A 10,844-nucleotide genomic window follows, 5' to 3' on the forward strand; every position below is an offset into this window, starting at 1 on the left:
AAAACTTTTCCGTTAAAAGCATTTTCGGAAATTCATGCCAGTGTAGACGTAGCCAGACTGCGATGGGACTGGACTTATGGACATGAATATACATAACTCAAAGGTGGTTTGAGCAAATTATTTCATGTAACCCATCCATCTTCATGTCATGATCCACTGGTTCTGTTTATCTTACGCTGTAGTATGTATCATTTGAATGTGTAAAATTAGACAGGTGGAGTGGGGAATGCTTTGTGAGTTTCAAATGTGTGAATGGGAGACATGGAGGGTGTTACCTGAAACTTCCTGATGAGACACCTAAAACAATCTTTTGTCCTTAAGGCTGAGCAGTGGTTGGAAGGGAGCAGCCTCAACTCCTTAACAAAAAGAGTAGGAAAGCAAAGGGTCTTTTGGCTGGGCTGTACCTGAAGGAAGAAGCCAGGCTCCATAGAGTGGAAGAGAGCCCTGGTTTAGAGTGGGAGCTGGAAAAGAGGTTTTAGGGTGAGTTCGTGCTGAGGTGTCAGTGTAGAAACAGCCAAGCATTTTTGTCTCTTTTGATTTGTAACTTACTTTGCTCTGCCCTTTGTAACTTACTTTGCTCACTTATTACTACTTTCATCCGACTGCTTCCACTTAATACAATACTTTTTGTTTTCTATCAAACCCAGTGTGAGCAATTGTTACCTGGGGGGGACAACCAGTGTGCACATTCCCACCCACATCCCCACCACGAACAGTGCAGCATGTCGGGGAAACTGAGGCAGACACCATCCTCCAGGAAACTATTACAGCAAATTCCCACCCTACCCCCACCACGAACAGTGGTGCATGCTGGGGAAACTGAGGCAGACACCATCTTCCTGGAAACTATTACAGCAAATTCCCACCCCCACCACGAACAGTGCAGCATGGTGGGGAAACTGAGGCACACCGTGCCTGGAAACTATCAAGAAAATTCAGGCCCAGAAGCCGCCTTCTGTGCCTCACGTCCCAGGGCAGCCATCGCATTGGCAACACCCCATGCCCAGGCAGCGCGTGGGGAAGGGCTGGGCCCAGGACTGACCTTGCCAGGCCCCTCTGGGAGACACTGGCAGGTCCTGCACCCTGGGGAGAAAAAGGCTGAGCAGCATCCTCCGTGTGCCCCCAGCCATGCCTGGTCTCTGGACCTCCAGGACTCCAGTTCCTCTTGCTGATGGAGGCTGCTGTGGCTCCGTCTGGTTTGGCACAAGCCAGGGCCCCGTGTGCAGCAGCAATGGCCCCAGCTGCTGATGCAGAACAGACAACACCCACACCCGGGCCCCTCCTGCCCAGCTGGGTCCTGTTACCAGTGGGGCCAGGACCCCCTGCACTTCCCTTCCCAAACTGCTGTGCCGTGAGTCCAGGAGGTGGCTGCTGCGCTGCACCCCAGCTACAGCTGCATTTGGCACCAGCCCAGGGGGTCCCTGCACCAACAGCCCCGCCCCGCCCCAGCGGTGGCTGCATCTCTGTCCCAGGTGAGCGACGCTGGCTAAAAAGCCCCACACCTGCCCCCATGGGATGGCTGCCTCTCAGTGCTGGGCGAGGGAGCCCGGTACGAACGGCCCCACCTCTTCCCCAGAGGTGGCTGCATCTCCGCGTGCAGGTTGTGGGGAGCAGCTGGCAGCCGATGGAGGCCTGGGTCACAGAGGGCTCTGGGGCGGGCAGCTGTCCAGAGGGGTCAGGGGCAGGAATAGGAGGGGAGTGAGAGGGCAGGTGCAGTGAGGATCTTTGGCCACCAGGTGGCGGCAGGACCCTGCGGGGGGGTCAGGCTGGAGTTCGGGGCTCATGACTGATTTTGCTGCCTGCTTGAAGACCCCCGCGCCCCCAGCTGGCTGGGCACAGGGAGGGGGCACAGTTAGGCTAAGGGACTGGCTGTCCTGCCCCCAATGACATGCTCACTGCTGCAATGAGTGTGTCCGTTCTCCGCACCCCCGGTGGGTGGGTGGGCGTGGACCAGAGACGGGCGGACGTCCTGCTTCCTGCAGGCAGGGCTCCATGAGAGCAAGACGTGGGCAGTGTGATGAGTACCCCACCCCGTTCTGGGGCTGCGGGGGTTCACCCTGGCTCCCTGAGCGAGGGTCCCCGCCCGAGATCCCTACTGGGCACGCTCCAGCTGAAGGCAGCTATAAAAGCAGGGGGAGGGGGAGCAGTTCAGCCAGGCTGGTGTTGGCTGGACTTTGTGTCCGGGAAGGGCTCTCAGGTGGAAGGGCAGGGGGGGTCTGCCGGAGGGGTCAGTACCAAAGAGGGCCGCTTGCTTTTCTCTCGCCTCTCTCAAGCTCTTTGGGGGACACAGAGCTTGGGGTGCCCTGGGGTTGGTTTCAAGTGTCTGCCCCACTTGTGGGTTCCAAGCACTTGATGGTGGCAGCGGGTCCCCCAAAATGTGGGTATTGGGATTTGGGGAAGTCTGCAGAGCCAAGGGCTGGGGTGCTCTTTCTGGCCCCCAACTTCTGTATTTATTGTGCCAAAGTGGGGCATAGCCCTGACAGGGGCTCCTGGAGGTGGGCCAGGCTGGAGATGCCAGATCTGTTAGCTCCCGGGCTGGGGGTAGCCCCTTGTTGGCCGGTGTCCCCTCCTGTCACTATCTCGTGTCCCGGGATGGGTTTGGAGGTGCTGAAGCTGGAACACTGTGGAGGGCTGGACGTGTTTGCCCAGGGCTGGGGGGTGCGGGTGTCATAGGCTCCTTCCCCACTCTGACACGATAAATGCGGAAGTGGAGACCTGCAAAAACACCCAAAACCTGATCTCTCCAGGCTGTGGTAAAAACGTCCCCCCGAAATCTTAACCTAGATTTGGGGGATAAAATCCGCTGCCACCACCCAAGTGATGAGAAGAAAACCAGGGACAGAGCACTTGGGAAATCTCCCCCCTAAGGAAAAAACCAGGACACAACAATTAACCGATGCCAGGTTAATACAAAGAAACGAGAAAACGTTTATTGTGGTGACGGCGTGTGGGGGTTCCCGATTCTGCCCCCCCGTAGCAGCGGGAACAGGCTCCACCAGCCAGTAGAACAGGGGGGTTTATTGCTTCTCCAGGGTACAGCCCAGCACAGACGTGATGTGGCGACAGGAGTCAGGGCCAGGCAGCCTCAGACCCTCGGGGTGGGGGGTCAATCGTCCCTGGACCCTCGCCCTCAGCTTCCGTTGTTCCCTTCATGTTTCCCAGCCAGCAACTGCCCCTTCCCCCCAAAATCTCCCTCCTTTGTCCCCTCCCTGCCCTCCACCGGTCGGACAGGTTGGGTCTTGGCCTAGGACGGTGACCGTAGGCAGCCGGGCTGCTGGGCCGTGCTACCGACACCGGCCAGTAGGGGTCACCCCAGCCCACACCGCCACCAGTGGATGTCCCAAGGGTACCACAGTCATCACCACAACACTCCTGTTGCAAGCAGAGCGACCAGCTAGAAAAGTCCCCCAGTGATGTCCCCGAGGGGGGACCCGCCCCGGGCCAGGGCTGGGTTACAAAGGCGAGCGCGGAGCTTTGGCGCTGAGCAGGCTGGAGCGAGGGGAGAGTCCACAGCCTGGCAGGAGATTCAGTCGGGACCCTCCGCGGCTGCAGGGCCCACGGCTCCGTCAGACATTAGGAGCTGGGCAGGGAGAGGCAGGGTCAGGCGGGCAGGGCCGGTCACACTGTACGGCTCACGGGTGCTCGGGGGAGGGGGGCTCTGACCGGGGCCCACGTGGAGGGGAACGGACCCAGCAAGCCGGTCACCCACCCCCGTGCGGCAGCCAGCCTGCTTGGGACCCGCCTTTGTGGGCGACCAGGGGTTGGCTCCCCAGCCGGCAGGTCAGAGGGGCAGGGCCTGGGGGACTCGGGAAAGGGACCCGGGCTCTCCCTGAACCTCCCCCCTCCGTTCCCCCCTCACTTCCCCTGGGTGCTGGGGTTGCACCCTGGTTGCTGCCTGGAGGGCGAAGGACAAGGCGGGGTTAGAGACTCTGTTCCTGACCCCCCCGGTCCCTCGTGCCAGCATCCCCCTGCTTCAGGTGGGTATGAGGCTGCCCCAGGTGAGAGGCTGCACTTAGCCCTGAGGTGTGGGGCGATGCAGGGAGTTGGCGGGAGTTGGGGGAGTTACACATGGGGCTGGTACCTGCTCCCTGGGCTAAGACCCTGCTCCGCCCCAAGCCTGGGCACACGGGGATGGGGCTTTCAGAAGCACCTTGGGGACTCAGGAGCCCAAACCCCAGTTAATCAGTGGGGCTGAGGCTCCTGCTTCCCCCCTCCGCCCCCTGTCAGTGTAGGACACGTCCCACCAGCCCCCAGCCGCAAGGCCAGGAGCCAGGCTAGACACCCCCAGAGCCACAGCTGGCCAGATGCAGCTGACGGGAGGGGCGGGGGGCAGACTGCTGAGCCCCAGGGGGCACAGTGAGCGGCACAGGGATGGGGGAAGGACTCAGCACTCACCCGCGGCTTGTCTGTGGTGACATCGCTACTTCCCTGCAGGGGAGACAAGGCAGAGCATGAGCGCAGTGGCTCCTGGGGTAGGACCTGGCTCCAGCCCATCCCCACGGCCCATCCCGGGGTGAGGTGACTGCCGAGTGCTCTGGAAGCTGCACGGCCCCAGCTGTTTAGTGAGCCCCGCCCAGAGGCTCAGAGCACCCACACAGGCAGGGAGCTCAGCTGACCGGCTGGGCCGTGGGGCGCCTGAGCAGCCCCACACCAAGAGCTCGTAGGGAGGGGAGATGAGGAGGGAATACGTGGGGTGGGGGGAGCTGTAGGGGAGTTTGGGGAGTCCCACCCCGCAGCATTTCAGGGGCCTGCTGCAAACGGAGACGTGTTCAGCACCATCCCCAGGGCGCAGGAATGGGGCGGGTCCAGGGGCCACGGAACAGACAGCAAGGCCTGTCCAGCCATTCTGCCTTGGGGGGTCCTGTCTGCGTGGCTGGGTCCCGCTCCCCGCTCTGAGCCCTACGACTGGGCACAACAGGGAGAGGAGAAAGAGCCTGAAGCAGGGGACTGGGGTGAGGCCTGAACCCAAGTGAGCAGGAATTGCGCCAGGAGCAGCAAGTCGGCGCCTGGGACGTGAACTCGGCACTAGCCCGGCTAAACCGCGCGGACGTGCAAACGCCTCCCGCCAAGAAGGGCCCCGTGAGAGAGAGGAAACGCTGGGGGGGGGGGGTCTCCCCTGGGCCTACAACTTCTCCCCGGGGAGTCCTGGGCCAGTGCTGGGGACGTTGCTGTGGGCTCAGGCCCTGGCCCGACTACAGAGCTCGGTGGGAAACGCCACGCCAGGGCCCCCTGCCACTCCTGCATCTGCAGCCGCTTTGTTGCGGAAAACGTGGCCCGTGTACACGGGGCCAAAGTTTGGGAAAACTTGCTCTGTTGGAGGAGTGAAACCAGGCACAGCAACTCCCCTTCCCCAGCCCCTCTGAGCCCCCCACATCCCTCCCCATGGGCACCGCACCCTCGGTCCGGTCCAATGTTCATACCACCAAACCCTACCACCCCTTGAGCCCTCTGCTAGCCCTGCACGCAGCCCCCCTGCACAGCCGGTGCCCCACTCAGACCCCCACTAGAAGGCCCCGCTCTGGCTGAGGGGCTTACCCCCGGTCTTTGGGTCACAGTCCACTTTGGGCTCGTCCTGGAAGAGTTTGCAGATCCCTGTGGCGAGAATGCAGGAGGGTATCAGGAGGGCGAAAGCGCAATTGGAAGTGCAGTTAGCAAGGGAAGTGAAGGGGAACAAGAAAGGTTTCGACAGGCGTGTCAGCAAGAAGAGGGGGATCAGAGAGGGGTTGGGCCCTTCCTGGATGAGGGAGGAAACCTAGTGACAGACGAGGTGGGGAAAGCTGAAGGACTCAAGGCTTCCTTTGCCTCTGTCTTCACGGACATGATCAGCTCCCAGACTAAGGCACTAGGCAGCGCAGTATGGGAAGGAGGTGGGCGGCCCTTGGCGGGGAAAGATCAGCTCAGGAACTATTTAGAAGAGCTAAACATACACAAGTGCATGGGCCCGGATTTAATGCACCCGAGGGTGCTGAGGGAGCTGGCCAATGCCATTGGTCACAGCTGGCAGCCAGGCAGCCCATGAATGCTGATTGGGGGAGAAAGTTTGAGGGCAGGGTCAGACCTCCCCCCCACTCTCCATCCTCTGGCTCCCCACATCCCCTCCCCCCAGTGCTGAGCATCAGGTGGGTGAGGGGCACAAGGCAGGCGGCTCAGGCCCAGGGGCTGGAAGGGGACACCAGACCTACCCTTGCCAGGCACAGGGGGGCAGCCGAGCAGGGCTATTAATGCCCAAGCCATTAACACCCTGCCCGGACACCACACACCAGAGCATTCGCTGTGTGGGCAGGGGCCCCAGGGTCCTGTCTGTGCCCTGCTGAACCTAGGACGGAAACCTGCCCCCCGCGTGGTCACGGCCCCCCTCACCCACAGGCAGGGAAAGACCCCGGGGATCCTGGCTCCCAGCCCCCCTGCTCTAACCACTAGTCCCGCTCCCAGCCTGGCACACAGCCGTGCCCTGACCCCAGTGTGTTGCTTCCCAAGCCCCAGGGCTGTTTGCACCATTTCTGGGAACTATTTGGGCTGGTCCCCCTTGGGGGCGACTCTGGGCCCGGGGCTGTTTGCCCCGTGCGGCGGCTCAGGCAGGGGGGCTACTGGCAGACCCCAGGTCCCGCGCGTCCCCTGCCGGGCGTGCACCAGCAGCTCGTGGGTGGGGGGAGAGGCGCCAGGCAGCCGCAGCGGGCGCCGTTTTGCCTGAGCCACCATCACCCTGCCCCCACGCGCTCTGTTCTGTGTCCATGTCCCTGGTCCCGCTGTGCCCCGGGGCCCTGCCCTCACCTGCGCTCTCCAGAGCATCCAGGAAGAGCTCCATGTCTTCAGGTGACCAGCTGTCCTCCCCGGCTCTGCGCTGCCTGCACAGGAGCTCTGCCGCGGCCTTGTGTTTGGCTGAAGGGAGACGGGGGGTCAGAGCCGCCTGCGCCAGGACCCCGCGTCCCTTCCCCCCCATCCTGCGCTGCTCCCAGCTCACCAGCATCGCCCCTGCACCGCCCGGGCCACGGGCCTGGCCCCAGGACAGACCCCTCCTGTCTGGAGGGAACCCGGCAGAGTCTGGAATCCCGAGACCAGCTGCTCCGCGCACACGGACCCGCCCCCTTTTTCCACCGGGCCCCGCCCCCGAGCAGCCATTGTACACTGATTGGGGGAGAAAGTTGGAGGGCAGGGCCGGACCTCCCCCCCCAGGCCCTGGCTCCCCACACTCCTCCCCCCAGCAGTGCCCTCGCCAGGCACAGGAGCTGGTCCCAGCCACTAATGCCCAAAAAATTAACACCCTGCTGGGCCTGCCCCCCCCACTGACCAGTGGGTCTAGTGTGTGGGCAGGGACCCCATGGTCCTGTCTATGCCTGGTCCGGAGACCTGCCACCCCCATGTGGTCACTGCCCCCCACAGCCAGAGGCAGGGAAAGACCCCAGGAATCCTGGCTCCCAGCCCCCTGCTCTAACCACTGGCCCCCACCCCCGGGCCTGCTCTCACCCCCGCTCTGGCCGACCCGCTCCCACAGCTCCTCCAGGGGGTGCTCGTTGTCCAGGGACTTCAGGACCGAGGCGACAGCCTTCAGGGTGGCCTCGTCCGGCAGCGGGAAGATGAACCGGAACCGGGGTTGCTGCTCCCCGCGCTGCTCCGCTCCGCCCTCCCCACCAGCAGGCCGCCGGTACAGACAGCCCGGCTTGAGCGTCACTGGAGAGATGGGGGGGTCAGAGTCACCGGCCCCCCACGTCCCTTCCCCCTGCACCTCATGTCCCTCCCTACGCTGCCCCGATTCATGGGCGTAGCCCCCCCGCAGCGCCAGGGCCATGTGGCTGCCAGCACCAGACGCTCGTAGCTGGCAGCCGGGAAGGCCACGAACGCAGATTTGGGGAGGAAGTTGGAGGGCAGGGACCAATCCCCCCCCCTCCAGCTCCTGGCTCCCCACAGCCTCCCCCCAGCGCTGCCCTGGCCAGGCACAGGGGTGGCAGCTGGTCATGGCCATTAACATCCAAGCAATTAATGCCCTGTCCGGCCTCCCCGCCCCCCCGGAAACCGGTGGATTTTCTGTGTGGGCAGGGGCCCCGCAGTCCTTTCTGTGTCCCGACGCCTCCGTGCTGGACGCCTGCCACCCGTGTGGCCTCTGGCCCCCCCATCCCAGAGCCAGAGGAAGAACGCAGGAGTCTCTCTCCCAACCTACTTGCTCTAACCACTGGCCTCCACTCCCCTCCCAGACCCCAGGAGTCGCGCTCCCAGCCTAGCCGACAGCCCTGCCCTGACCCCAGTGTTCAGCTTTCCAAGCCCCAGGGCTGTTTGCGAAGTTTCTGGGAACTATTTGGGCTGGTCCGCCCTGGGGAGCAGCCGGCCCCGCCGGCGAGGGGAGGGATCCAGGCCTGGGCGGGTTCGGCAGGGCCGGGAGGTCCCTCCCATTGGCACGATGGGCCCACGCACCAGAGCTGGCCCAGGGCACCGCTGGGGGGAGAGTCCAGCAGCGCAGGGGTGAGGACGCACCTGCCCCACGGCTCCCACCCGGCTAGATCCGGAAGGGACTGAGCTCAGGGCCCAGGAGCAGCTGGGGCAGGATTTGGGATCTTACAGCCCTGGGGGAGCGAAGGGGAGGCTGCTGGGGATGGGGGGCTGCCAAGAAGGGCCCCGTGATGCGCTCTGGCAGAACTGCTCACCCGTCTCCGTCACGGTGCTCTCGGGGCACTGGACCTCTTGATCCGCAGGCAGCCGGTACAGGGATCCCGGCTTGAGCGTCACTGGGGGGGGGGGGGGTCAGAGTCACCGGCTCCGGGACCCCACGTCCCTTCCCCCCTGCACCTCACGTCCCTCCCCGCGCTGCCCCCGACTCACCGGCGTAGCCCCCCCGCAGCGCCAGGGCCATGTGGCTGCCAGCACCAGACGCTCGCCGGTTCCCTCCAGTGCTGCCCTGGCCAGGCACAGGGGCAGCAGCCTGGCACAGCCATTAACGCCCAAGCAATTAACCCCCTGCCCAGCCTGCCCCCGCATCCCCGAGCTGTGTATTTCCTGGGTGGGTAGGGCCCCCACAGTCCTTTCTGCGCCCTGCCACCCGCATGCTGGACAGCTGCCCCCCCTGCTCAGGCCGGGGGGGGATGCGGGTCTCCCAGGCTCCGTCTGCCCTGCAGACTTTCTCCGGGGGCTCTCCGCTGTGTCTAGGGAACTCAGCTGCCCCCGACTTGTCAGGGGAGGGGCGGGCCAGGCCTGGATCCAGGCAGCGACGGGGGGGAGGGGAGGGGGCAGGGGACATGTCACAGGGCAGAGGAGGAGGCAGGGCTCCCCCCCCCCCCAACCCCCTGTGTGGGGAGAGAAGGGGATGCTTCTGCTGCCGGGCAGTGCACCACAGCAGGGGTGGGGGGGGCAAGTGATGTCAGGAAGCGGAGCAGAGCCCCTGCCCACACACATGCTGCCCCGTCTGGCGGGAGGGGGGAGCCGGGCCCCAAAGGCCATTTCCCTGTCCCACCTGCACCCCCCCCCCCCCAAGGTCCTGCACTCACCCGAGTCTTTGCTGCAGGACTGGGACTGCAGGACCCACGTCCCCTCTGGGCCGCTCCAAGACGCGAGTTGCTCCGGGTCGGCCGCCAGCCCCGGGCGGGAAGAGCCCAGGAACACTGCGGAGAGCCGGGGAGTCAGCAGCGCCTCCGGAGACCCCCCCATCACCTCCCCGCCCCCCGCTACTCACAGCTGGGGCGCGGCGCCGCCAGGACCACGATGTTCTTGTCGTCGGTGCTGCCGTCGTCGATGATGCGGCTGCCGATGATGATGCCAGTGTTGCTGATTCCTGCAGGGATGCTGCCGTCGTCGATGATGCGGCTGCCGATAATGATGCCGCTGTTGCTGATTCCTGGAGGGGAGGGACAAGAGGTTGGAATCACATGGGACCCCCTCGGCAGCCATTGGCCGGGAAACTCCCCGCTCCCCTGCTCTAAACACTGTTCCCCCCCCTGCCCCCGAGCAAGGAGAGACCCCAGGAGTCCTGGCTCCCAGCTCCCCCTGCTCTAACCACTGCACCCCACTCTCCTTCCCGAGCCAGGGGGAGGGTCCAGGAGTCCTGGCTCCCAGCCTGTCCTGCTCCCCCCCCCTTGGAACCTCCTTATGCCCCCTCCTCCTGCCACCCCCCAAGTCCTCCTACTTTGCCCCATCACTGCACACAGATGCACTTGTCCAAGCTGCACCCTAAGATGAGTGGAGGTGCTGCTGTTTATAGGGCCCTGGCTAAAGCATGGGGCGGGCGCTGGGTGGGGCAATCAGGTGGCGGGTGGAGCAGCCCCCACAACCACTTCCTCAGGGCAGTGCACCTCTGCTTCCCCTCCCCCGGGAGAGCCTCCCCGGCCCCATAAACCTGCCGTCCCTCTCTGCTGAGAGCATGGAGCCAGGCACACAGGGATGGCGAGGGAGGGAGAGGCTGAGGAAAGGGGGGCGAGAAAGGTAGCGCAGGGAGAAAGGGGGAAATGTACGAGAGAGACACCAGAGGGACTCCAGTTCCTCCTGAGTCTGCACAAAGCAGCAATGGGGTGTGTGTGTGTGCAGGGCCGGCCCGTGCATATAGGCGAACTAGGGTGCCAAGTTAAATGGGGCGCCCAACGGTGGTGCAACATCATTGAGGGGTTAGAAGGTGGGGGCGCCGATTGCATGATTCGCCTAGGGTGCCAGTTGCTGGCAGCTTGTCTAGGGCCACCCGTGTGTGTGTGTGTGTGTGTGTGTGTGTGTGTGTGTGTGTGTGTGTGTGTGTGTGTGATCCTGTGACTCACACCTGCTCGCTCTTGCCCTCCAGGCAACCCTCCAGGGGCAACCACTCGGACTGGATAAAAAGTCTTAGAAAGACTTTGTCCATGAAACTGGCATGTGCTAAGCAGTGACTCGTGTCA

The 10,844-nt window shown here is 63.8% G+C and overlaps 1 protein-coding gene across 1 annotated transcript; it reads right to left on the bottom strand.

The window, feature by feature from the left end:
• Positions 1-2,419: 2,419 nt before the first annotated feature.
• LOC142823133 (uncharacterized) lies at positions 2,420-10,177 on the bottom strand. The gene is made up of 9 exons (XM_075913536.1): positions 10,109-10,177; positions 9,659-9,820; positions 9,474-9,587; positions 8,637-8,717; positions 7,465-7,668; positions 6,772-6,879; positions 5,536-5,592; positions 4,396-4,428; positions 2,420-3,580 (listed from the first exon to the last, which is right to left on the bottom strand). The coding sequence occupies exons 1-8, from the start codon at positions 10,116-10,118 to the stop codon at positions 4,421-4,423; spliced, it is 744 nt and encodes a 247-aa protein (XP_075769651.1). The 5' UTR covers positions 10,119-10,177; the 3' UTR covers positions 2,420-3,580; positions 4,396-4,420.
• Positions 10,178-10,844: the final 667 nt, after the last annotated feature.

This window comes from Pelodiscus sinensis, chromosome 32 (assembly GCF_049634645.1).
Source record: "Pelodiscus sinensis isolate JC-2024 chromosome 32, ASM4963464v1, whole genome shotgun sequence".
Taxonomy (NCBI): Eukaryota; Metazoa; Chordata; order Testudines; family Trionychidae; genus Pelodiscus; species Pelodiscus sinensis.

Coding starts and splice junctions, on each gene's coding strand:
- LOC142823133 (XM_075913536.1), bottom strand. Junction 8,718..9,473: donor GTCCTGCAGCAAAGACTCGG/GTGAGTGCAGGA, acceptor CCCCCCCCCCAG/TGACGCTCAAGCCGGGATCC. Junction 6,880..7,464: donor GCGGGTCGGCCAGAGCGGGG/GTGAGAGCAGGC, acceptor GTCTCCCTTCAG/CCAAACACAAGGCCGCGGCA.